This window comes from Scyliorhinus torazame, chromosome 11, assembly GCF_047496885.1.
Source record: "Scyliorhinus torazame isolate Kashiwa2021f chromosome 11, sScyTor2.1, whole genome shotgun sequence".
Taxonomy (NCBI): Eukaryota; Metazoa; Chordata; class Chondrichthyes; order Carcharhiniformes; family Scyliorhinidae; genus Scyliorhinus; species Scyliorhinus torazame.
Genome location: NC_092717.1, coordinates 60,890,663 through 60,914,681, shown reverse-complemented (window position 1 = coordinate 60,914,681; position 24,019 = coordinate 60,890,663). Strand labels below are relative to the sequence as shown.

The following is a 24,019-nucleotide window of genomic DNA, read 5'->3' as shown; positions in this document are numbered from 1 at the left end:
GACCCCTCAGCTGCTTTAACCAATTTAAAGTCCTTGTCATTAACCTGCACTTCTACCTTCTCTTTAACTTTGATTTTCTATTTCTCCATACAACTGAGCCCTTCCCTGTCCCCCCACTATTTAGTTTAAAGCTCTATCTACAGCACTAGTTATGTGATTCACCAGCCATAGTATAATCACACTCAAACCATGGACCTGGAATCAACTTGCTATGACCATGTTTAGGTAAATGGTCAGTCGATAAGAGAGGATGATGTGATGAAACAACTAACTCTCTTTGTTAAGAAACTGTTTTTCTCCCAAGTTAGAGAACAGAAGAAGAGGAGAACAAAAGAAACAGGGTCCTCTCGCTCTATCTCTCCATCTACCCTTCGTGCTCGAACCCTGCCAATTGTTTGATCATCCACAAACCACAGGTAGTGTTTTAAGAACCAATGCAGCAGCTGCTGACCAGCGAAGAAAAGATTGCCTCTCAACATCTTCAAATTTTCTTTATGCAGAATCCAGAAAGAACATCGAGCCCACCCAAGTTGTCAATTCACAAGTTCCATACACTACTGACTTTTATTGGACTTATTGGTATGCATGTGTGTGAACCCTTGATGAAGGCATGTGTGTGAGAGTTGGAGCATTTATTTATTTAAGAACTCCATTTCGGTCAAACAAGCAGTGGAAAAAGAGGGGAGCCAGTCCTCCTTTCCCCTCAGCTGCCATTAACAGTGTCAGATAAAGTGACTAGCTTAATGGTAAAAACTGGGCGGCATGGGCTGGTTGGGCCGAAGGGCCTGTTTCCATGCTGTAAACTTCTATGATTCTATGATTCTATTCTAAGTGGCATGTCAGTCACAGCCATACAGACAGTTTTACCTCTGCTGTTTTCAAATAAGGCAATTGAGAGTCTGCAGTTAAAAAGCATTGTTAATCTTTTGTATATATTCAGCACATGCAACTGACATTTCATAAGGTGCAGAGGATAATGGCAGTGATCACCTCCTTTGAATTAGCCTAGTTAACCCAACGCCCATGTCCCAGCACCTCGGGATGTTTTTCTTTGTTAAAGATGCTATATCAATTCAAGTAGTTGCTCTTGCTGCTTGATGCAGTGTTGGCTGGAGAAAAGGAAACAGAGACCCCTCTAACTTGAACAAAGTGTGCCGGATCCACAGAGCTGACATTTTTGGCAACTCCAATTTGGAACAGCAAAGATATGCATTATTTAGTTCTTGAATTCAGTTTGCACCCTCAGTGTTTTGTCATTTACTAAAACCAATCTGAAGCTTCTAGAATCTTCATCAGCTAAAAACGAAAATGTGTACTCTCTAAGTCAATCCTCAAAGTCCTAAATGTTTGCAGATATATGAACACTCCAGAAATTACAGTCAATAGATAGTGGCAGGAACTATGAAACAAAATAGTTACGTCAAGAATGAATAGTGTCAACGAGAAATGAATTAAACTCCAAATAGTGCAATATTTTCAACTCTTGCACATTTCCTCTATATCCTGAGAAAAGAGAATAGTGAATGAATGAGCACTGTAATAATTTACAAGAGCCATTGAAAGTCCCCACAAGGAAGGTGCAAGTTGTCATAAGATGCACGATAGTCTAGATTCTGTGCACATGTAAATTCAATGTAATTGTCTTCCTCAAGCTATAATTCTGATGTGTAATCCATTTCACATAAGGCTTGTGAAGTTATAATGGGCTTGTCTCATGTGTGTACACTCCGGCGCCTGTTCAGGTACACTTAGGGAGAATTCAGAATGGCCAATTCACCTAACAAACATTTCTTTTGGGACTTGTGGGAGGATACCAAAGCACTCGGAGGAAACCCATGCAGACACGGGAAGAACGTGCAGATGCCGCACAGACAGCGATCCAAGCCGGGAATCGATCCCAGGTCCCTGGCAATATGAAGCAACAGTGCTAACCGCTGTGCTACCATGCCGCCCAAATATGGCAATTCCCTTATAGCACCATCACCACAAGGTCTGCAGTGGCTCAAGATGAAATCCCACAACCACCACCCCAGGCTAAGTAGAGATGGATATTAAATAGAACATTAGTAGTATCCAAATCCTGCGAATCAAAATAAATTACTAGTTCATTCTCCTTTCACACAGCATTTGAGTTGTTAAAGTGAGGCAGCAACCTCCCAGGTTGTTGGAATGGCCCATGTGGGCAGTGATCTGCTACATCCAAGTGTTGTTCCATTCCATTTGTGCTAAATGTGTTAATATTGTCGGAAGCATTTAAACCACTAAATAGATAATGGATAATCATGAGCTATGGTTTATCCACACTGGAAGGAAGAACAAAGGAAAATGTCTGCTTCCGTAGAAAAATCTAAGACTGCTCTGAGAGATCGTAAACCAGTTTACCTTCCACAGCAAGATAGCGAGTAACAGGAAAATGAGGATTCCCACAAAAAGGCTGATGGCGATGATCCATCCCACAACGTAGCCACGCGGCTCCATATTGTGCAAGGCTTCAAACACCATCTAGACAAAAAGGAAAGCTGCGTTACACAATGGGATTCAGTGACCCTAACGGGCAAAACGCTAAGACATCACACACGGTGCCAATACATTTGTGAGACACCTCAATCTGACTGTGAGGGGAGTACTTATGTGGAAACCGTATACCAACTTTCAAAAGTATCAATCATGAAACCTCAGGTTTTCTTAGCAGCACAAATCATTCCTACACTAACCATGTCACATGACGGAACATGTTGAGTCAGAAGGTAGCGGCTGCAAGTCCCACTTGAGCACACAAATCAATGCATTATTGAGTGCTGCACTGTTAGAGGTGCTGCCTTTTGCACAAGATCTGAAACCAAGGGTGAACGGTAAAAATCCCATGGAGAAGGACAGTGGAGCTGTCCCCTGTGTGTTGGCTAGCATTTATCCCTCTCAATACCACAAAAAATAGATTAACAGGTCATTATCAAATTAATTACCATGTTTCCTACATTACAGCAGGAACTATGCTGTAAAACTGGCTGTAAAACTGTTTTGGAACTTTCAATGGTCATGAAAGGGGCTGTATAAATGCAAGTGCTAATTTTTCCATTCAATAATAAAAATTATACATTTTCTTGTAAAACAAATTACTGGGTGAGTAAATAGTTCAGCTACATTATTAGCATAGACAATCATTCTTGCAAATAAATATTCATTCTCTGCAACATTTTGAGACTGGAGAGGGCACAATGTCTGATTTTCCCTTGAGGGATGCAAAATGGACTGAGATTACAGTGGATTCTGCTCAGTTGTATTGCTCTTTAACTTTCAGTAAGGGAGAACATGGAACAAACTGCCATCTGGTGGCTCTGGCAGGGTTAAGAGGCCATGATGGAGCGAGTTAATGGCCTTCACCAAATATTCTGGTTTTCATATAATCAAAATACCCAAACGCTCCACGAAGCCTTCTTAAAGGTGCCAAGCCTTTCCTTGGCAAAGCTAATCGATCACTGGGAAGGGGGTTGATTAACCAGCGTGAAGACCACATGCCTCCTTTGGAGACAAAGATTTCAAAATGTTGCGGGGGTGGGGGGGATTCTCCAGTTTCCTCTGTCGTGGGATCCGTTGTGAGTGGGAATGGAAAATTTGGCGTTCCAGCCAAAATCCCGTCACTCTTAGCAACACCCAAACATCCCAGCCGCAAATGAGGATGGAAGGTTTTAGTCATTATCATTTTTTTTTATAGAAAGGGCAAGGGTTCTGATGGGATGTGAGTGTTACTGGCATGGGAAGCATTTGTTGCCCGTCCCTAATTGCTCAAGGTAAGGTGATGAGTTGCCTTCTTGAACCAGAAGTTCCAGGTACATATACAAATAGAACATAGAACATAGAAAAATACAGCACAGAACAGGCCCTTCGGCCCACGATGTTGTGCCGAACCTTTGCCCTCGATTAATCATAGATTATCATAGAATTTACAGTGCAGAAGGAGGCCATTCGGCCCATTGAGTCTGCACCGGCTCTTGGAAAGAGCACCCTACCCAAGGTCAACACCTCCACCCAACACTAAGGGCAATTTTGGACACTAAGGGCAATTTATCATGGCCAATCCACCTAACCTGCACATCTTTGGACTGTGGGAGGAAACCGGAGCACCCGGAGGAAACCCACGCACACACGGGAAGGATGTGCAGACTCCGCACAGACAGTGATCCAAGCCGGAATCGAACCTGGGACCCGGGAGCTGTGAAGCAATTGTGCTATCCACAATGCTACCGTGCTGCCCTTAAGAACAAATTAATCTACACTATATCATTCTACCGTAATCCATGTACCTATCCAATAGCTGCTTGAAGGTCCCTAATGTTTCCGACTCAACTACTTCCACAGGCAGTGCATTCCATGCCCCCACTACACTCTGGGTAAAGAACCTACCTCTGACATCCCCCCTATATCTTCCACCATTCACCTTAAATTTATGTCCCCTTATAATGGTTTGTTCCACCTGGGGAAAAAGTCTCTGACTGTCTACTCTATCTATTCCCCTGATCATCTTATAAACCTCTATCAAGTCGCCCCTCATCCTTCTCCGTTCTAATGAGAAAAGGCCTAGCACCCTCAACCTTTCCTCGTAAGACCTACTCTCCATTCCAGGCAACATCCTCGTAAATCTTTTTTGCAACTTTTCCAAAGCTTCCACATCCTTCCTAAAATGAGGCGACCAGAACTGTACACAGTACTCCAAATGTGGCCTTACCACAGTTTGTACAGCTGCATCATCACCTCACGGCTCTTAAATTCAATCCCTCTATTAATGAACGGGAGCACACCATAGGCCCTCTTCACAGCTCTATCCACTTGAGTGGCAACTTTCAAAGATGTATGAACATAGACCCCAAGATCTCTCTGCTCCTCCACATTGCCAAGAACTCTACCATTAACCATGTATTCCGCATTCATATTTGTCCTTCCAAAATGGACAACCTCATACTTTTCAGGGTTAAACTCCATCTGCCACTTCTCAGCCCAGCTCTGCATCCTATCTATGTCTCTTTGCAGCCGACAAAAGCCTTCCTCACTATCCACAACACCACCAATCTTCGTATCGTCTTCAAATTCAGATGATTTTCATTAATGACTTGGATGAGGGAGTTGAAGGGTGGGTCAGTAAATTTGCAGGAGTTGTGGATAGTAAGGAGGGCTGTGGAAGCTTTGGAAAAGTTGCAAAGGAGATTTACGAGGATGTTGCCTGGAATGGAGAGTAGGTCTTATGAGGAAAGGTTGAGGGTGCTAGGCCTTTTCTCATTAGAACGGAGAAGGATGAGGGGCGACTTGATAGAGGTTTATAAGATGATCAGGGGAATAGATAGAGTAGACAGTCAGAGACTTTTTCCCCGGGTGGAACAAACCATTACAAGGGGACATAAATTTAAGGTGAAAGGTGGAAGATATAGGAGGGATATCAGAGGTAGGTTCTTTACCCAGAGAGTAGTGGGGGCATGGAATGCACTGCCTGTGGAAGTAGTTGAGTCGGAAACATTAGGGACCTTCAAGCAGCTATTGGATAGGTACATGGATTACGGCAAAATGATATAGTGTAGATTTATTTGTTCTTAAGGGCAGCACGGTAGCATTGTGGATAGCACAATTGCTTCACAGCTCCAGGGTCCCAGGTTCGATTCTGGCTTGGGTCACTGTCTGTGCGGAGTCTGCACGTCCTCCCCATGACTGCGTGGGTTTCCTCCGGGTGCTCCGGTTTCCTCCCACAGTCCAAAGATGTGCAGGTTAGGTGGATTGGCCAATGATAAATTGCCCTTAATGTCCAAAATTGCCCTTGGTGTTGGGTGGAGGTGTTGAGTTTGGATAGGGTGCTCTTTCCAAGAGCCGGTGCAGACTCAAAGGGCCGAATGGCCTCCTTCTGCACTGTAAATTCAATGATAATCTATGATTAATCTAGGACAAAGGTTCGGCACAACGTCGTGGGCTGAAGGGCCTGTTCTGTGCTGTATTTTCTATGTTCTATGCCTCCCTTCTGGTCGGACAATTAGAAAAGCTTCCTGGACACACTGCACAAACACCACCCCATCCAAACTATTTGATCTAAAGAGTTTCCACTCAATGTTTGGGAAGTTAAAGTCACCCATGACTACTAACTACCCTGTGACTTCTGCACCTTTCCAAAATCTGTTTCCCAATCTGTTCCTCCACATCTCTGCTACTATTGGGGGGCCTATAGAAAACTCCTAACAAGGTGACTGCTCCTTTCCTATTTCTGACTTCAACCCATACTACCTCAGTAGGCAGATACTCATTGAACTGCCTTTCTGCAGCTGTTATACTATCTCTAATTAACAATGCCCCCCCCCCCACTTCTTTTACCACCCTCCCTAATCTTATTAAAACATCTATAACCAGGGACCTCCAACCACCATTTCTGCCCCTCTACTATCCAAGTTTCCGTGATGGCCACCACATCGTAGTCCCAAGTACCGATCCATGCCTTAAGTTCACCCACCTTATTCCTGATGCTTCTTGCGTTGAAGTATACACACTTCAACCCATCTCCGTGCCTGCAGGTACTCTCCTTTGTCAGTGTTCCCTTCCCCACTGCCTCATTACACGCTTTGGCATCCTGAATATCGGCTACCTTAGTTGCTGGACTACAAATCCGGTTCCTATTCCCCTGCCAAATTAGTTTAAACCCTCCCGAAGAGTACTAGAAAACCTCTCTCCCAGGATATTGGTGCCCCTCTGGTTCAGATGCAACCCGTCCTGCTTGTGCAAGTCCCACCTTCCCCAGAATGCGCTCCAATTATCCAAATAGCTGAAGCCCTCCCTCCTACACCATTCCTGCAGCCACGTGTTTAACTGCACTCTCTCCCTATTCCTAGCCTCGCTATCACGTGGCACCAGCAACAAACCAGAGATGGCAACTCTGTCTGTCCTGGCTTTTAACTTTAACTTAAATGATGCTGGAAAGGGTGTAAAGGTGTATAATCTGTGGACTGCTTCCCCCTACTAGGGTGGATTAGGGCAGGTGCTTTGGATTTATCTTTCCACAGAGTGATAGCCGACATGGTCATCCAAGTGACCCCACTCCCAAGATTTGGGCTGTGTTTACAACCACATTCACGGTGAGCACTTGAGTGGCAGAACAGACACCCATTCACTGTTACATTTGAAGTTTAATGAAGGTGTAAAGTATCAATAGCATCCTTTGATTACAGGAACAGCAAGGCTGAAAGAAAACCTTCGTGTTGGCACAAATTTTAGAACAGAATAACTAAAGCACAGAATACAATCAAAGCACAGGGGTACGGGGAAAAGGCAGGGGAATGGCATTAAGTCATGATGCCCATTTGGAGAGCTGGTGTAGACATGATGGGCTGGTTTAGCACAGGGCTAAATAGCTGGCTTTAAAGCAAATCAAAGCAGCCAGCAGCGCGGGTTCAATTCCCGTACCAGCCTCCCCAAACAGGTGCCGGAATGTGGTGACTAGGGGCTTTTCACAGTAACTTCATTTGAAGCCTACTTGTGACAATAAGTGATTTTCATTTCATTTCATTTTCATTTCATTTCAAATGGCCTCCTTCTGCATCATAACAATTCTGTGCATTTGCCACTTAATAGCAACTTAAGATCCTCCCCTTGCCACCGTCGGTGAACCCGTGTGTGAAACCTGGTGCCTCTTTTGTGGTTGAGGGGCAGTGAGGAGGTTCCACTTGTTTGGGAACCCACACCATCTCCCTGCCCCCAGCTAGTATGTTCTCTGCCCACACAGCCCTCCTGAACCTGGAGCCCCCATTCCCCTCACAGGCACCTGCTAACTCTCAAACTGACTCATTCCCAGATGGGAGCATAAATCTCACCCTGAGCCAATTAACGGCCAAGCTCGCTGCGGGGTCAGCTGCCAAAGGAGAGTGAGGCTCACCACTGATTTCTCAGTCACAAGTACAAGGCAACCACCACAGCATAAACTTCCAGCCACAGTCGTAACAGCACAGAAGGAGAGCCTATAAAGTCCACATCACCTTTCTGTGGAGTAATCCCACTGCAGCCATTCCCACAATCCATGCCGGAGTCCTGCAAGTTTATTTCTCTCAAGTGTCCATCCAATTTACTTTTGAAGTCATTCAGCATCTCCACTTCCACCACTCTTGGAAGCCACATTATGTGAACATTATAGTACCAGCAGCATTTTTTCCCTGGGCTCAGGTTTTTCATCGGGCTAATGGATTTCTGAACCCTCAGTCAAGCCTCATTATGAGTCCAGAAATCCTGTTGAAACACCTGAGCCCCAGGAAAAACATTGCTTGATTAACAGTTCTGGATCTCTGATCTTTGCTGTCAATCTCACAATGTTTATTTGATAGTTTGTCAGTGATACTTCAAATAGTCTGAATGATTGACATTATTATTGGGCTATAGTAAAAGAGAGATTTTTTTTAGGCAAGTGGAATTTTATCAATGAATGAATATTTTTAAAACTGTTTTACATTTCTTACTGACACTAGCATTCATTGGTTCTATGCAGAGTCGAGTGAGTGAATGAGCATAAAAGTGGCAGATGGAATACAATGTGGAAAAGTGTGAGGTTATGCACTTTGGAACGAGAAATGGAGGCATAGACTATTTTCTAAATGGGGAGATGCTTAGGAAATCAGAAGCACAAAGGGACTTGGGAGTCCTTGTTCACGATTCTCTTAAGGTTAACATGCAGGTTCAGTCAGAAGTTAGGAAGGCAATGTTAGCATTCATGTCGAGAGGGCTAGAATAGAAGACCAGGGATGTACTTCTGAGGCTATACAAGGCTCTGGTCAGACCCCATTTGGAGTATTGTAAACGGTTTTGGGCCCCATATCTAAGGAACGATGTGCTGGCCTTGGAAAGGGTCCAGAGGAGGTTCACCAGAATGATCCCTGGAATGAAAAGCTTATCGTATGAGGAACGGTTGTGGACTTTGGGTCTGTACTCGTTGGAGTTTAGAAGGATGAGGGGGGATCTTATTGAAACTTTCAGGAGACTGCGAGGCTTGGATAGCGTGGACGAGGAGAGGATATTTCCACTTGTAGGAAAAACTAGAAGCAGAGGACACAATCTCAGACTAAAGGGACGATCCTTTAAAACAGATGAGGAGCAGTTTCTGCAGCCAGAAGGAGGTGAATCTGTGGAACTCTTTGCCCCAGAAGGCTGTGGAGGCCAAATCACAGAGTGTCTTTAAGACAAGAGATTGATAGGTTCTTGATGAATAAGGGGATCAGGGGTTATGGGGAGAAGGCAGGAGAATGGGGATGAGAAAAACATCAGCCATGATTGAATGGTGGAGCAGACTCGATGGGCCGAGTGGCCAAATTCTGCTCCTATGTCTTATGGTCTTTTCGAAGTGCCACACTTTGGCATGGGGGCATGAATGACTACACTACTTGTTCAACGGGGCCTAACTTGGCATAGGGGGCATAAGGAGGACATAGAACATACAGTGCAGATGGAGGCCATTCGGCTCATCGAGTCTGCACCGGCCCACTTAAGCCCTCACTTCCACCCTATCCCCGTAACCCAATAACCCCTCCTAACCTTTTTGGTCACGAAGGGCAATTTATCATGGCCAATCCACCTAACCTGCACGTCTTTGGAATGTGGGAGGAAACCGGGGCACCCGGAGGAAACCCATGTAGACACAAGGAGAATGTGCAGACTCCGCACAGACAGTGACCCAGCGGGGATTCAAACCTAGGACCCTGGCGCTGTGATGCCATAATGCTATATACCTGTGCTACCCTTTGAACTTACACCTTTGAAAAGGCACCTTCATGCAGACTATAGTTCACAAAGCACGGCTCTTTGAAAAGTGTCCCAACTCCTTGAAGATTTCTGACGACTAGGAGACACCCATCCCCCAATGGAGCCGGATGGTTGGCAGCACAGTGTGCGCACTTGCGACTCGGACCAGCCTGCAGCCTTAAAGGACACTACTGAAAATCGGAAATCTCGGGAATGGGATTGGGAATGCAGGAATCGGGACTGGTCTGCCACTTCTAAAGGATTCCAAGTCATCCCGGCTCAGCAAAAATCCAGCCCTTTTATCCTTGAATATTAAGCACCCAATCCTCATCATTTTGCAACTAGGCTCCTGTTTTTGCTCCTACATTGTATTATCACATGGTTATTTGTGTTTGTCACTTACCAACTTATTTACCACACTTATGTTTACATACATGCATTCCTCATTGCTCTTAGTTTACTCGACTTTAATATACCACTTCCTTGTCCAGTGATATTCAATTTCTCAATCTTTTAAGTATCTCATTCCTATTTTCTACTTCTATATGCTAATATTATAGATTCTACTTCTCTTTCTGATTCTAGTTGTAAAACCATTGAAATAAAGTTCAGGGATATGGGTATCACTGTCATTTATTACTTGATTTCCCTAATGTCTCTGACTGAATAGCTTGCTTGGCCACTTTACAGGAGAGTTAAGAGTCAGCCATTAGTTAACGCCTGTAGTTACAAAAATGATGGGAAGAGTTGTTCCCTAAAGACATTTCCTGTACCAATTGGGCTCATACAACAATGCTCTATATAAATACATTACTCCGAGCAACAACACCCTTCATTCTTCGGTGGTGATCTTAAATGTGTGATCTCCAGTTACCTTTCACAATTTCTAATTTTGAACATCTCCATTTATTCTCCTCTCACACTTTGTTCGAATAAAGGAGCCCCAATTTCTCCACTCTCCTCAGAACTAAATGCTCTATCTCTGCTATCACCTTCGTCACTCAATCTCTGGATAATCATCTTTCTAAATGGAGATGTAAATAGCCAGAGGGATACACAATTGGCCACCACTATCTCAGAACGACAATCTATACAATTACTTGTATTTATTTAATGCTGTTTGACAACATACTTCAACATTCCATTCTGCGTGCTCCTTTCCCAGTGAGCGGATATGTGCTGGTAACAGTTAACCTTTGACTTCTAATTTCTACAGAGGATTTAGGCAGCTTCTTGCACATGCAAAGGTCACTCCTTACTTATCCCAGAGCTCTCAACATTGGGGATCTGTTAGGAGGCAACGGTTATGACCATCATGCATGACACAGATTGTAATCTCATTTGAACATAAATATTCAAAATCGCACGATTCAGCACTTGTATTTGTGAACAGAATTGGCAGTCGAGGTTCATTCTCACACTTTCTCATTCCCACCCCAACCCCCAGTATGCTGAGTTCAACAACTTAGATTTATATAGCACCTTTGAATGTAGCAAAAAACATCTCAAGTAATTTCACAGGAGCGTCATCATGCAAACTCGGACTACTGAGCCACACAGAGATATAAGGGCACGTGACCAAAGGTTTTGTCAAATGGTTAGCCTATAAGCAGCAACTTAAAGGAACAGAATGATGCAGAAAGTCAGAAAGGTTTACGGAGGAAATTCTAGAGATGAAAAAAGCATGGGCTGGATTCTCCGTTTTGGAGACTAAGTCCCCATGCTGGCGTGCAAACGGTGGTCTTTTACGCTAGGAAAACCGGCGTAAAATGGCCATCGATTCCCCGTTTTGCTGGGGGCTAGCAGGGAGGCAGCGTGGAGCTCGCAGCTCTAGCTGCTGATACGGCCCCCAGCACTTCCGGTTCCAAGGCCGTGCATGAGCACAGCGGCGGCCTGTAGCAGCCACTCCATGCTCCATGGCGGACTCAGCCCGCAGACCTGGACAGCCAAAGTAGTGCCCCCCCTTCGGCCGCTCGCGTGCCCCGAACCGCCCGCCCACAGGGCCCCCAGCACCAAATGAAGCCTCCCCTGGCCGCGGATCGGCCCTCCCAGAATGTGGCGGCCCCGGACTGAGTCCGCAGCCACCACGCCGAATATACGAGCGGTGTGAGCACACGTAACCCATGCCGTCGGGAACTCGGCCGGTCGAGGCCGGAGTATCGCGGGGGGGCTTCAGGCAATGGCTTGAGGCCGTGGATAAACGGCACAAAACCGGTGCCGCTCCCGATTTTGTCGCCAAAACGGATTCTCTGCCCCGTCGCCGAATGTGATTTTGGCGTCGGGGAGCAGAGAATCCAGCCCCAGGTCTGTCCATGGTGTCGTGATATATATCAGGATAAGCCCCAGCAAGAAGTCAGAGTTGCAGGAACGTAGAGATCACAGAAAGATGTAGAGCTGGAGGGGGTAACAAAGGTAGAAGGTGGAAAGGTGATGAAGGGAATTAAACACGGGATGAGTTTTAAAAGTAAGGTGTTTCCATAAGAAGCATGGTTCAAGTCCCTCTAATGCATTATTAATGTCAACAATGTGTGCTCAGAAAGAGACACATTGGTCTTCTGGTATCTACCAGATCGTCAATCATTTAAATTCAGTTTCACCTTTTCCCAATTATAGTACACATGCGTCTGAGTCAGAGGGTTGCTCCATTCCAAAGATATGGGGAACGATTCTCCCCCCTTGGCGTTGTGCCCGACACATCTGCTGCCATTCTCTGGAAATAGTAGGAGAGCCCCTAAACGGGTTATTGTACTCAGTGCTGAATGGAGCACAATGCTGCCAGCCCATGCCACCGGACACAATCTGAATATTTTTGCATAAATAAATACATAGCCAGAGTCTCCTGACTCCCAGGATTCACCACTCCCATCAGCAGAGCGTGAGGCTGGCGGGAATCACTATTGTTCTTCATCATTAATTTAGCGTGGCCAATCCACCTACCCTGCACATCTTTGGGTTGTGGGGGTGAAACCCACGCAAACACGGGGAGAATGTGCAAACTCCAAACGGACAGTGACCCAGAGCCGGGATCGAACCTGGGACCTCGGCGCCGTGAGGCAGCAATGGTAACCACTGCGCTGCCCTGGGGCCCAGAGAATTGGGGAACCAGCACAGTTCCGATTCCATGCGGGGAAATGGATTCTCTGCCCCTCCGCCAGCCACATTTTCGGAGTCGGGATGCGGAGAATCCAGCCCACAGTCTCTCAGGTGGACGTCTAATCCTTTTGGGTTGAATTTGACGTTGTGGAACCTGGCCACTCGAGAACTTGGAGTGACCTCTTTTTCTTCAGTAGGAGGTTACTCCAGTGTCCATCTATATAGATATTGGAAAGTCCTCAGAAACAGAATCGACACTTCTTTTATCTATACTTTTTGAGAAGCTTCAGCAATTTCAGCATGGTAGCACAAGTGAGTAGCACTGTGGCTTCACAGCGCCAGGGTCCCAGGTTCGATTCCCCGCTGGGTCACTGTCTGTGCGGAGTTTGCACGTTCTCCCCGTGTCCGCGTGGGTTTCCTCCGGGTGCTCCGGTTTCCTCCCACAGTCCAAAGACGTGCAGGTTAGGTGGATTGGCCATGCTAAATTACCCGTAGTGTCCATAAGGGTTGGGAGGGGTTATTGGGTTGCGGGGATAAGGTGGAAGTGAGGGATTAATGTGGGTCGGTGCAGACTCGATGGGCCGAATGGCCTCCTTCTGCACTGTATGTTCTATGTAATCTATGTAATCTATGAAGCTGGTAGTTCGTCATGATGACGTCGCCAAACACTTTTATCATCTGTCTGTGAGGTGTATGAAATTGAACCTGTTCGGCAGCACGGTAGCATTGTGGATAGCACAATTGCTTCACAGCTCCAGGGTCCCAGGTTTGATTCTGCCTTGGGTCACTGTCTGTGCGGAGTCCTCCCCGTGTGTGCGTGGGTTTCCTCCGGGTGCTCCGGTTTCCTCCCACAGTCCAAAGATGTGCAGGTTAGGTGGATTGGCCATGGTAAATTGCCTTTAGTGTCCAAAATTGCCCTTAAGTGTTGGGTAGGGTTACTGGGTTATGGGGATAGGGTGGAGGTGATCTTGGGTAGGGTGCTCTTTCCAAGAGCCGGTGCAGACTCGATGGGCCGAATGGCCTCCTTCTGCACTGTAAATTCTATGATAATCTATGACGCTAGGATGACAGCAGGTACCCATCTCTCATTTGTAGCGTAGCTCCTTGCTAGCACTCACTCTCGGAATGAATATTCGCTTTTTAGTTCTTCCTGGCAATCTGTGCTTGTTGTTGTAATTTCACAATTTCCGAAGTGTCAGGTGGTGTCAACAAATCAAACTGTGTTCTCAGTTTCCTTTTGAACCGCAGCATTGCTGGTGAACTCTGTTGTTGCATGTGCGGTGTTCCTGTAAGACATCAATAATTTTTTCACTCTTCTTGCCAATGTACCATGGTCCTTTTGATGCCTTGAAGGAATGTTTCAGTGACTGTACAAATCTATTCTGCCAATCTATTTGTCACAGGATGATACAGAGCTGACTTTATGTGCTTATACTGTAGACTGCTGTTAAGAAGTCCTCGAACTCTTTAGAAGTGAAGTGAGTATGATTGTTAAGTACGACCTGCTCCGCTGTACCAAATCTTGCAAATATTGCATCTAACTTCTCAATAGTTTGTTCTGGCATTGTGGATTTCATAACCACTACTCCTGGCCATTTTGATGGAACATCCACAATCACTAGGAACATGTGGTTCTCCATTGGACCAGCGTAGTCTATGGCCAGAATTCTCCAGCCGTTCAAGCCAGCGGGATCCCCTGGTCCCGTGGACTTCACAGTGGCATGGGGTGGTTCAATGGGAATTCCCATTGGAGCTGAGAATCCCACCACCAGTGAACAGCGTGCCGTTTCCCAATGCTGAGAAACACGCGGCTGTGAGGCCAGAGAATCCCGCCCTACTTGTATTCGCTGTCATGGCTGTATCGGCCATTCTCACGGATGCAATGGTTGCAGTGGTGGAGTGCTTCTTAGTTTTGCACAGGACTGAGATTTCCCTACTTTCTCTTCGATTTGAGCATCAAATCTTGGCCACAAAAAATAACTGCGTGTCTGTTCCTTCATCTTCACCTCACCAGGATGTCCCACATGCAGTTGGTCACGGACGTTATTACGCAAGTACGGAGGAATAATCACACAGATTCCCCATAATAAAACTACACTCTCGATTGTTCACTCAAGTCTTTGTGTGATGTAGGACTTGACGTCTGGAGTTTTATGGTGAACGTCTGTCGTTGCTTCTTTTCGGACCATATCTGTTACCTTTCCCATCACTAGATCGGACCGTGTGTATCTCTGAACTTGAGGTGACGTCACAGGGAAATTATCCAAGATGGAGAAATACAATGCTGACTAAATGTTCTTCAGGTTCTTGCTTGACTTGCAAGCTTGACAAAGCATCAGCATTTGCAAGTTGCTCGAATTTACAATATTGAATATCATATGAGAATGCCAATAATATCAAAGACCATCATTGTAACGTACTAACTGCTAAATAAGGAAGATCTTTATACAGTCCAAAGATTCTCATCAAGGGTTCATGATCCATCAAAAGAGTAAAATGATGTCCATAAAGGTTGTGGCGAAACCTTCTTACCTGAAAAATGATGCTCAAAACCACGATTTCTAGTTCAGCGCAATTCATTTCTGTGCTAGTAAGAGTTTGTGAAGTAAATGCTATCAGTTGGTCCTCCCCTGAAGACAAATAAGTGCGAGGCAACTGCACCAATCCCATAGGGTTGTAATGCATCGCAAGCACGTTGTAACTTCAGCTTAGAATTGTAGTGAGCCAAAAACTCTGACTTCTTTAAGGCATCTTTAACCTTGTTATATGCACTTTCGCATTCTTTTGACCAGCGCCATACCTGTTCGGCACATAAAAGTGTATGACAGCTTCAACCATGTTGCTAAATTTGGAACAAAATTGCCATAATAATTAAGTAATCCCAAGAACGATTTCAGTTGTGTTTCATTTTGAGGACGTGGTGCTTCTAAGATTTATGTTGGCTTCTTCGGCTCCTTGTATAACGCCATCTTTATAGATGATGTGGCCAAGATAATTTATGGATGTCTTGCAAATGTCAAATTTTTGTTTCTTAACTTCGAGATTATGATTTTGTAGAGATCCATAGATCTCTGAAAAAGTGCAGGAGCAGATGGTATTCCAAAAGGAAGCCTTCATTAAAAAACAAACCTTTGTTCATCATGACAGTGTGTACTGGTTGTGATTTTGCAACCATATTCATTTGTAAATACACCCGTTATAAATCTATTTTACTGATGTTTTGTCTTCCAGGAAGTCCAGCAAACAAGTCTTCAATTAGCAGCAGTGGATAGTGACGTGCACACAATACTGGGTTAAAAGTTGCTTTAAAATCTCCACATATTCTCACTGAGCCATCGCATTTCAATACAGGAACTATTGGTGTTGCCAACTTGCAGCAACTGGTCAATGACTCCAGTATGGACTAGTCTTTGTAGTTCTTCTTCAACTTTTGGGCTGATGGTGTATGGTAAGGTTCTAGCTTTGAGACACTTTGGTGTACTATTCGGCTTGATTTTTTTAAAGTTGAGCTTCAACTTTTGTCATTGAGCCCAATGAGTCTTTTAACACCTTTGTATACTTCTCCAGAATTTGTTGTAGGTCACTATCTTCTTCCATTAATTGATTCACCGCTCCCGAGTTGAGTTTGATTTTTCCCAACCATGCTCCAACAAATAAAGCAGGAAACATTCCACAATTTGAAGAGGCAAATTTGTTGTTTGTTCATTTTTTTTCCTACTTTTACCATAATGTATCCTTTTAATGGTACAACCTCTTCTATATACATCCTTAGGATAACAGATGCTTAAATTTCTGATTACAAATTGTCTCAGGTATCAATGATATAGCTGCACCCATATGTACTTCCATTTTGACTTTATTATCGTCAAGTTTTGGGAATGCCCAGGAATGTTGTTGATTGCCCTATACCAACAAGACGCCTAGTTTCAACTCTTGAAGATGTTTGGGTATATCGTCCCCTGCGTGATGTTGAATCTTGTCTACTAGCTTTTCGATATGACTAGTCTGCTTAGATGTGCTTTTTGTCTTGCTCATCCTTGGTGATGGTGATGTTTGCCTACCCCAGCATGCTATGTCAAATGGCCTTTCTTGTCGTAGGTCTTGCATTTGATTTGATTTGATTTATTGTCACATGTACCGAAGTACAGTGAAAAGTATTTTTCTGCGGCCGAGGGAACGTACACAGTAGACAAAAGAATAATCAACAGAGAACATTGACAAATGGTACATTGACAAACAGTGATCGGTTACAGTGTGGAACAAGGGGGCCAAACACAGCAAATACATGAGCAAGAGCAGCATAGGGTGTCGTGAATAGTGTTCTTACAGGGAACAGATCGGCCCGAGGGGGAATCGTTGAGGAGTCTTGTAGCTGTGGGGAAGAAGCTGTTCCTATGTCTGAATGTGCGGGTCTTCAGACTTCTGTATCTTCTGCCTGATGGAAGGGTCTGGAAGAAGGCAATGCCTGGGTGGGGGAGGGTCTCTGATAATGCTGTCTGCCTTCCTGAGGCAGCGGGAGGTGTATATAGAATCAATGTGGGGGTGGCAAGCTTGTGTGATGCATTGGGCTGAGTTCACCACACTCTGCAGTTTCTTGTAATCTTGGACCGAGCAGTTGCCATACCAGGCTGTGATGCAGCCGGATAGGATGCTCTCTATTGCACATCTGTAGAAGTTTTAGAGAGTTGATGCAGACATGCCAAATTTCTTCAACTTCCGTGTTGGGCTTTCTTGACTGTTACATCAACGTGAGTGGACCAGGACAGACTGTTGGTGATGGTGACCCCCAGGAACTTAAAGCTATCGACCATTTCCACTTCGGAGCCATTGATGAAGACAGGAGTGTGTGGCATACTACGCTTCCTGAAGTCGATGATCAGTTCCTTGGTCTTTCCAACATTTAGAGTGAGGTTGTTTTCGGTACACATTGAAGGAAATCAGCTATTTCTGATAGGTAAAAGACCATTTTAATGTAAATATTAAAGCCCAGTCTTAAAACCCATTTTAAAAAGGATTTCAGTATTAAACTTCAAGCATAACCGTAGGCCATGACAAAACACATAGCTTGCAAGAACAGAGGTACAGAACTTGACACATCCACAAACTAACTGGAGATAAATGCAACATTTTGACTGACATTATGAACTGACGATTGTTCTGATGAACAAAATTAGTTTCATTTAAAGAAATAAGCTGTACCAATAACCAGATCAAGGTCGAAATGAGCACCATAGCAAAATGGATTCACCATTGTTCAGAATATGGATAAAATGAAAGTCAGCAGAAAACCAGTAAAGACCAGACTCGATTACAGCATAAATCGCATTCCAAAGCACATTCAAAAATTCAAACATGAAATATTTAAGACTTATGTTGCACATTGAGGATTGACAATTAACCATCCAATCAAATGTATTTGAAACTCACCCAAACCAATCAGGACGACACAGAGGTCGGGACAGATGGCCTCAGACTGATGACATTTTCCTTTACATGACCCTTTCCGGGTCCTTAAGGGGGAGGGGGAGCAGCCCCAAGTCGTGGTCCACATTGGCACTAACGACATAGGTAGGAAAGGAGACAAGGATGTCAGGCAGGCTTTCAGGGAGCTAGGATGGAAGCTCAGAACTAGAACAAACAGAGTTGTTATCTCTGGGTTGTTGCCCGTGCCACGTGATAGTGAGATGAGGAATAGGGAGAGAGAGCAATTAAACACGTGGCTACAGGGATGGTGCAGGCGGGAGGGATTCAGATTTCTGGATAACTGGGGCTCTTTCTGGGGAAGGTGGGACCTCTACAGACAGGATGGTCTACATCTGAACCTGAGGGGCACAAATATCCTGGGGGGGGGAGATTTGTTAGTGCTCTTTGGGGGGGGGGGTTTAAACTAATGCAGCAGGGGCATGGGAACCTGAATTGTAGTTTTAGGGTAAGGGAGAATGAGAGTATAGAGGTCAGGAGCACAGATTTGACGTCGCAGGAGGGGGCCAGTGTTCAGGTAGGTGGTTTGAAGTGTGTCTACTTCAATGCCAGGAGTATACGAAATAAGGTAGGGGAACTGGCAGCATGGGTTGGTACCTGGGACTTCGATGTTGTGGCCATTTCGGAGACATGGATAGAGCAGGGACAGGAATGGATGTTGCAGGTTCCGGGGTTTAGGTGTTTTAATAAGCTCAGAGAAGGAGGCAAAAGAGGGGGAGGTGTGGCGCTGCTAGTCAAGAGCAGTATTACGGTGGCGGAGAGGATGCTAGATGGGGACTCTTCTTCCGAGGTAGTATGGGCTGAGGTTAGAAACATGAAAGGGGAGGTCACACTGTTGGGAGTCTTCTATAGGCCTCCAAATAGTTCTAGGGATGTAGAGGAAAGGATGGCGAGGATGATCCTGGATAAGAGCGAAAGTAACAGGGTAGTTATTATGGGAGACATTAACTTTCCAAATATTGACTGGAAAAGATATAGTTCGAGTACATTAGATGGGTCGTTTTTTGTACAGTGTGCGCAGGAGGGTTTCCTGACACAATATGTTGACAGGCCAACAAGAGGCGAGGCCACGTTGGATTTGGTTTTGGGTAATGAACCAGGCCAGGTGTTGGATTTGGAGGTAGGAGAGCACTTTGGGGACAGTGACCACAATTCGGTGACATTTACGTTAATGATGGAAAGGGGTAAGTATACACCGCAGGGCAAGAGTTATAGCTGGGGGAAGGGCAATTATGATGCCATTAGACGTGACTTGGGGGGGATAAGGTGGAGAAGTAGGCTGCAAGTGTTGGGCACACTGGATAAGTGGAGCTTGTTCAAGGATCAGCTACTGCGTGTTCTTGATAAGTATGTACCGGTCAGGCAGGGAGGAAGGCGTCGAGCGAGGGAACCGTGGTTTACCAAAGAAGTGGAATTTCTTGTTAAGAGGAAGAAGGAGGCCTATGTGAAGATGAGGTGTGAAGTTTCAGTTGGGGCGATGGATAGTTACAAGGTAGCGAGGAAGGATCTAACGAGAGAGCTAAGACGAGCAAGGAGGGGACATGAGAAGTATTTGGCAGGTAGGATCAAGGAAAACCCAAAAGCTTTCTATAGGTATGTCAGGAATAAGCGAATGACTAGGGAAAGAGTAGGACCAGTCAAGGACAGGGATGGGAAGTTGTGTGTGGAGTCTGAAGAGATAGGCGAGATACTAAATGAATATTTTTCATCAGTATTCACTCAGGAAAAAGATAATGTTGTGGAGGAGAATGCTGAAACCCAGGCTGATAGAATAGATGGCATTGAGGTACGTAGGGAAGAGGTGTTGGCAATTCTGGACAGGCTGAAAATAGATAAGTCCCCAGGTCCTGATGGGATTTATCCTAGGATTCTCTGGTAGGCCAGGGAAGAGATTGCTGGACCTTTGGCTTTGATTTTTATGTCATCATTGGCTACAGGAATAGTGCCAGAGGACTGGAGGATAGCAAATGTGGTCCCTTTGTTCAAAAAGGGGAGCAGAGACAACCCCGGCAACTATAGACCGGTGAGCCTCACATCTGTAGTGGGTAAAGTCTTGGAGGGGATTATAAGAGACAAGATTTATAATCATCTAGATAGGAATAATATGATCAGGGATAGTCAGCATGGCTTTGTGAAGGGTAGGGCATGCCTCACAAACCTTATCGAGTTCTTTGAGAAGGTGACTGAACAGGTAGACGAGGGTAGAGCAGTTGATGTGGTGTATATGGATTTCAGCAAAGCGTTTGATAAGGTTCCCCACGATAGGCTATTGCAGAAAATACGGAGGCTGGGGATTAAGGGTGATTTAGAGATGTGGATCAGAAATTGGCTAGCTGAAAGAAGACAGAGGGTGGTGGTTGATGGGAAATGTTCAGAATGGAGTTCAGTTACAAGTGGAGTACCACAAGGATCTGTTCTGGGGCCGTTGCTGTTTGTCATTTTTATCAATGACCTAGAGGAAGGCGCAGAAGGGTGGGTGAGTAAATTTGCAGACGATACTAAAGTCGGTGGTGTTGTCGATAGTGTGGAAGGATGTAGCAGGTTACAGAGGGATATAGATAAGCTGCAGAGCTGGGCTGAGAGGTGGCAAATGGAGTTTAATGTAGAGAAGTGTGAGGTGATTCACTTTGGAAGGAATAACAGGAATGCGGAATATTTGGCTAATGGTAAAGTTCTTGGAAGTGTGGATGAGCAGAGGGATCTAGGTGTCCATGTACATAGATCCCTGAAAGTTGCCACCCAGGTTGATAGGGTTGTGAAGAAGGCCTATGGAGTGTTGGCCTTTATTGGTAGAGGGATTGAGTTCCGGAGTCAGGAGGTCATGTTGCAGCTGTACAGAATTCTGGTATGGCCGCATTTGGAGTATTGCGTACAGTTCTGGTCACCGCATTATAGGAAGGACGTGGAGGCTTTGGAGCGGGTGCAGAGGAGATTTCCCAGGATGTTGCCTGGTATGGAGGGAAAATCTTATGAGGAAAAGCTGATGGACTTGAGGTTGTTTTCGTTGGAGAGAAGAAGGTTAAGAGGAGACTTAATAGAGGCATACAAAATGATCAGGGGGTTGGATAGGGTGGACAGTGAGAGCCTTCTCCCGCGGATGGAAATGGCTGGCACGAGGGGACATAGCTTTAAACTGAGGGATAATAAATATAGGACAGAGGTCAGAGGTAGGTTCTTTACGCAAAGAGTAGTGAGGCCGTGGAATGCCCTACCTGCTACAGTAGTGAACTCACCAACATTGAGGGCATTTAAAAGTTTATTGGATAAACATATGGATGATAATGGCATAGTGTAGGTTAGATGGCTTTTGTTTCGGTGCAACATTGTGGGCCGAAGGGCCTGTACTGCGCTGTATTGTTCTATGTTCTATGTTCTATGAGAGTCCGGACATCCATTTTCTATCCGGATCAATCTGTACTTTTACTGGACTATTCGCTTGACTTATTGACTTGACTTATTTTCATATTTTCCTTTCTAAAACTCTTGAAGTCTGCACAAGCTGTCCTTGCCTGAAGCAAGAAACCATTTCTGTACTATTTTTGAAAGTTAAAATTGTTTTATAAATGACTTCTCTTTAAGTCTTTTGCTGGCAAGGTTTTATTGAGAATAGATTTAAGTTTCTCTCAATTGTAATCAGTAGAGGCAATAAAAGATTCTTACTTTGCATCCGAGAAGTGTAACTCAAATTTTAACTAATTTTAAAGCGTATGCGAGACTGCACTTGAACCGCAAGGTAGATCTCTACAACCATGCAACCAAGTGATTTATGTCCCTCCTGTAGTCTGATTGGTCGTTGTTTGAGATACGGCCCACCACAGTCGTATCATCCGCAAACTTATAGATTGAGTTGGAGTTAAATCTTGCCACACAGTCATGTGTGTAGAGAGTACAGTAGAGGACTGAGCACACATCCTTGCGGGATCCCGGTGTTGAGGACTATTGTGGAGGAGGTACTGTTGCCAATCCTGACAGATTGCGGTCTGTTGGTGAGGAAGTCGAGGATCCAGCTGCACAGGGAGGGGTCAAGTCCAAGATTGCAGAGTTTGGTTATTAGTCTTGTCGGAATAATGGTGTTCGAGTGTTGAGTGTAGCGCCAGTGAGATAGCATCTGTTGTGGACCGGTTGCGGTGATAGGCAAACTGCAATGGATCGAGGCCGTCTGGGAGGCTGGCTTATTTTCTCTATTCCAGAATTCCCATGTTGAGTGTCCAACCTTTGTACATCGATGGTATGGTTGCACCCTTGCAACCTTGTTTCTGATGGTCTCCATTTTTTGGATCTTCGCTCCAGCCCCTATCTGTGAATATCCTTTTTTTTTTTTAAATAATATTTTCTTAAGGTACTGGAAATTTTTTACAACAGTAACAAAAACAATGATATCAACATGGTAAAATAAATAATCCCCCCCCCTCATCCCCAGCCCAATCTTCACACACCTCAACCAAACAACAACAATCTGCAACCCCCCCCCCCCCCCCCCCCCCCACGGAATACTGCATCTGCTGACATTTTTAATTTTCCTCGAGAAAGTCGACAAAAGGCTGCCACCTCCGGGAGAACCCTAACAGTGACCCCTTAAGGCAAACTTTATTTTCTCAAGACTGAGAAACCCAGCCATGTCACTAACCCAGGTCTCTACACTCAGGGGCTTTGAGTCCCTCCACATTAATAATATTCGTCTCCAGGCTACCAGGGAGGCAAAGGTCAGGACGTTGGCCTCTTTCGCCCCCTGAATTCCCGGATCTTCCGACACTCCAAAGATCGCTACCTCCGGACTCGGCACCACCCGTGTTTTTAGCACCGTGTACATTGCTTTAGAAAAACCCAGCCAAAACCCTGTAAGCTTTGGGCATGCCCAAAACATGTGGACATGATTTGCTGGGCTTCCCGCACACCTCGCACACCTATCCTCTACCCCAAAAAATTTGCTAATGGTAGCCACTGTCATATGTTCCCGGTGGACTACCTTAAATTGTATCAGGCTAAGCCTGGCGCACGATGAGGAGGTATTAACCCTGCTTAGGGCATCCGCCCATAGACCCGCCTCTATCTCTCCTCGGAGCTCATCCTCCCACTTAACCTTAAGCGACTCCACCGGAGTTTCCTCCGCCTCCGAAAGCTCCTGGTAAATATCCGATACCTTACCCTCTCCCACCCAGTTACTGGAAACTACTCGATCCTATATCCCCCGTGGCGGCAGCAGCGGAAAGGCCGGCAACTGTTTTCTCAGGAAGTCGCGCACCTGCAAATACCTAAACCCATTCCCTGCTGGCAATTTAAATTTATCCTCCAAAGCTTTCAAGCTGGGAAAGCTCCCATCTATAAATAGATCCCCCATCCTTCTAATTCCTGCCCTCTGCCAACTCCGGAACCCGCCATCTAGCCTACCCGGTACAAACCTGTGGTTGTTATAAATCGGGGTCCAAATCGATGCTCCCTCCACTCTCTTATATCTCCTCCACCGCCCCCAGATCCTCAGAACCGCCACTACCACCGGACTTGTGGAGTACCGGGCCGGCGAGAACGGAAGAGGTGCCGTTACCAATGCTCCCAGACTGGTGTCTTTACATGACGCCGCCTCCATCCGCTCCCATGCCGACCCCTCCCCCACTACCCACTTCCTAATCATGGCTATATTAGCCCAGTAGTAATTGCAGAAATTTCGCAGCGCCAACCCCCCCCCCCCGCACCCGACTGT

General features: G+C 45.4%; 1 protein-coding gene across 1 annotated transcript in view; it reads right to left on the bottom strand.

The window, feature by feature from the left end:
- Window positions 1–24,019, bottom strand: part of itga9 (integrin, alpha 9) — a 936,771-nt gene that overhangs the window by 42,063 nt on the left and 870,689 nt on the right. Inside the window, exon 27 of the mRNA XM_072467362.1 lies at window positions 2,383–2,502. Within this exon, the coding sequence (XP_072323463.1) occupies window positions 2,383–2,502 (120 nt within the window). The remainder of the gene's footprint in view (window positions 1–2,382; window positions 2,503–24,019) is intronic.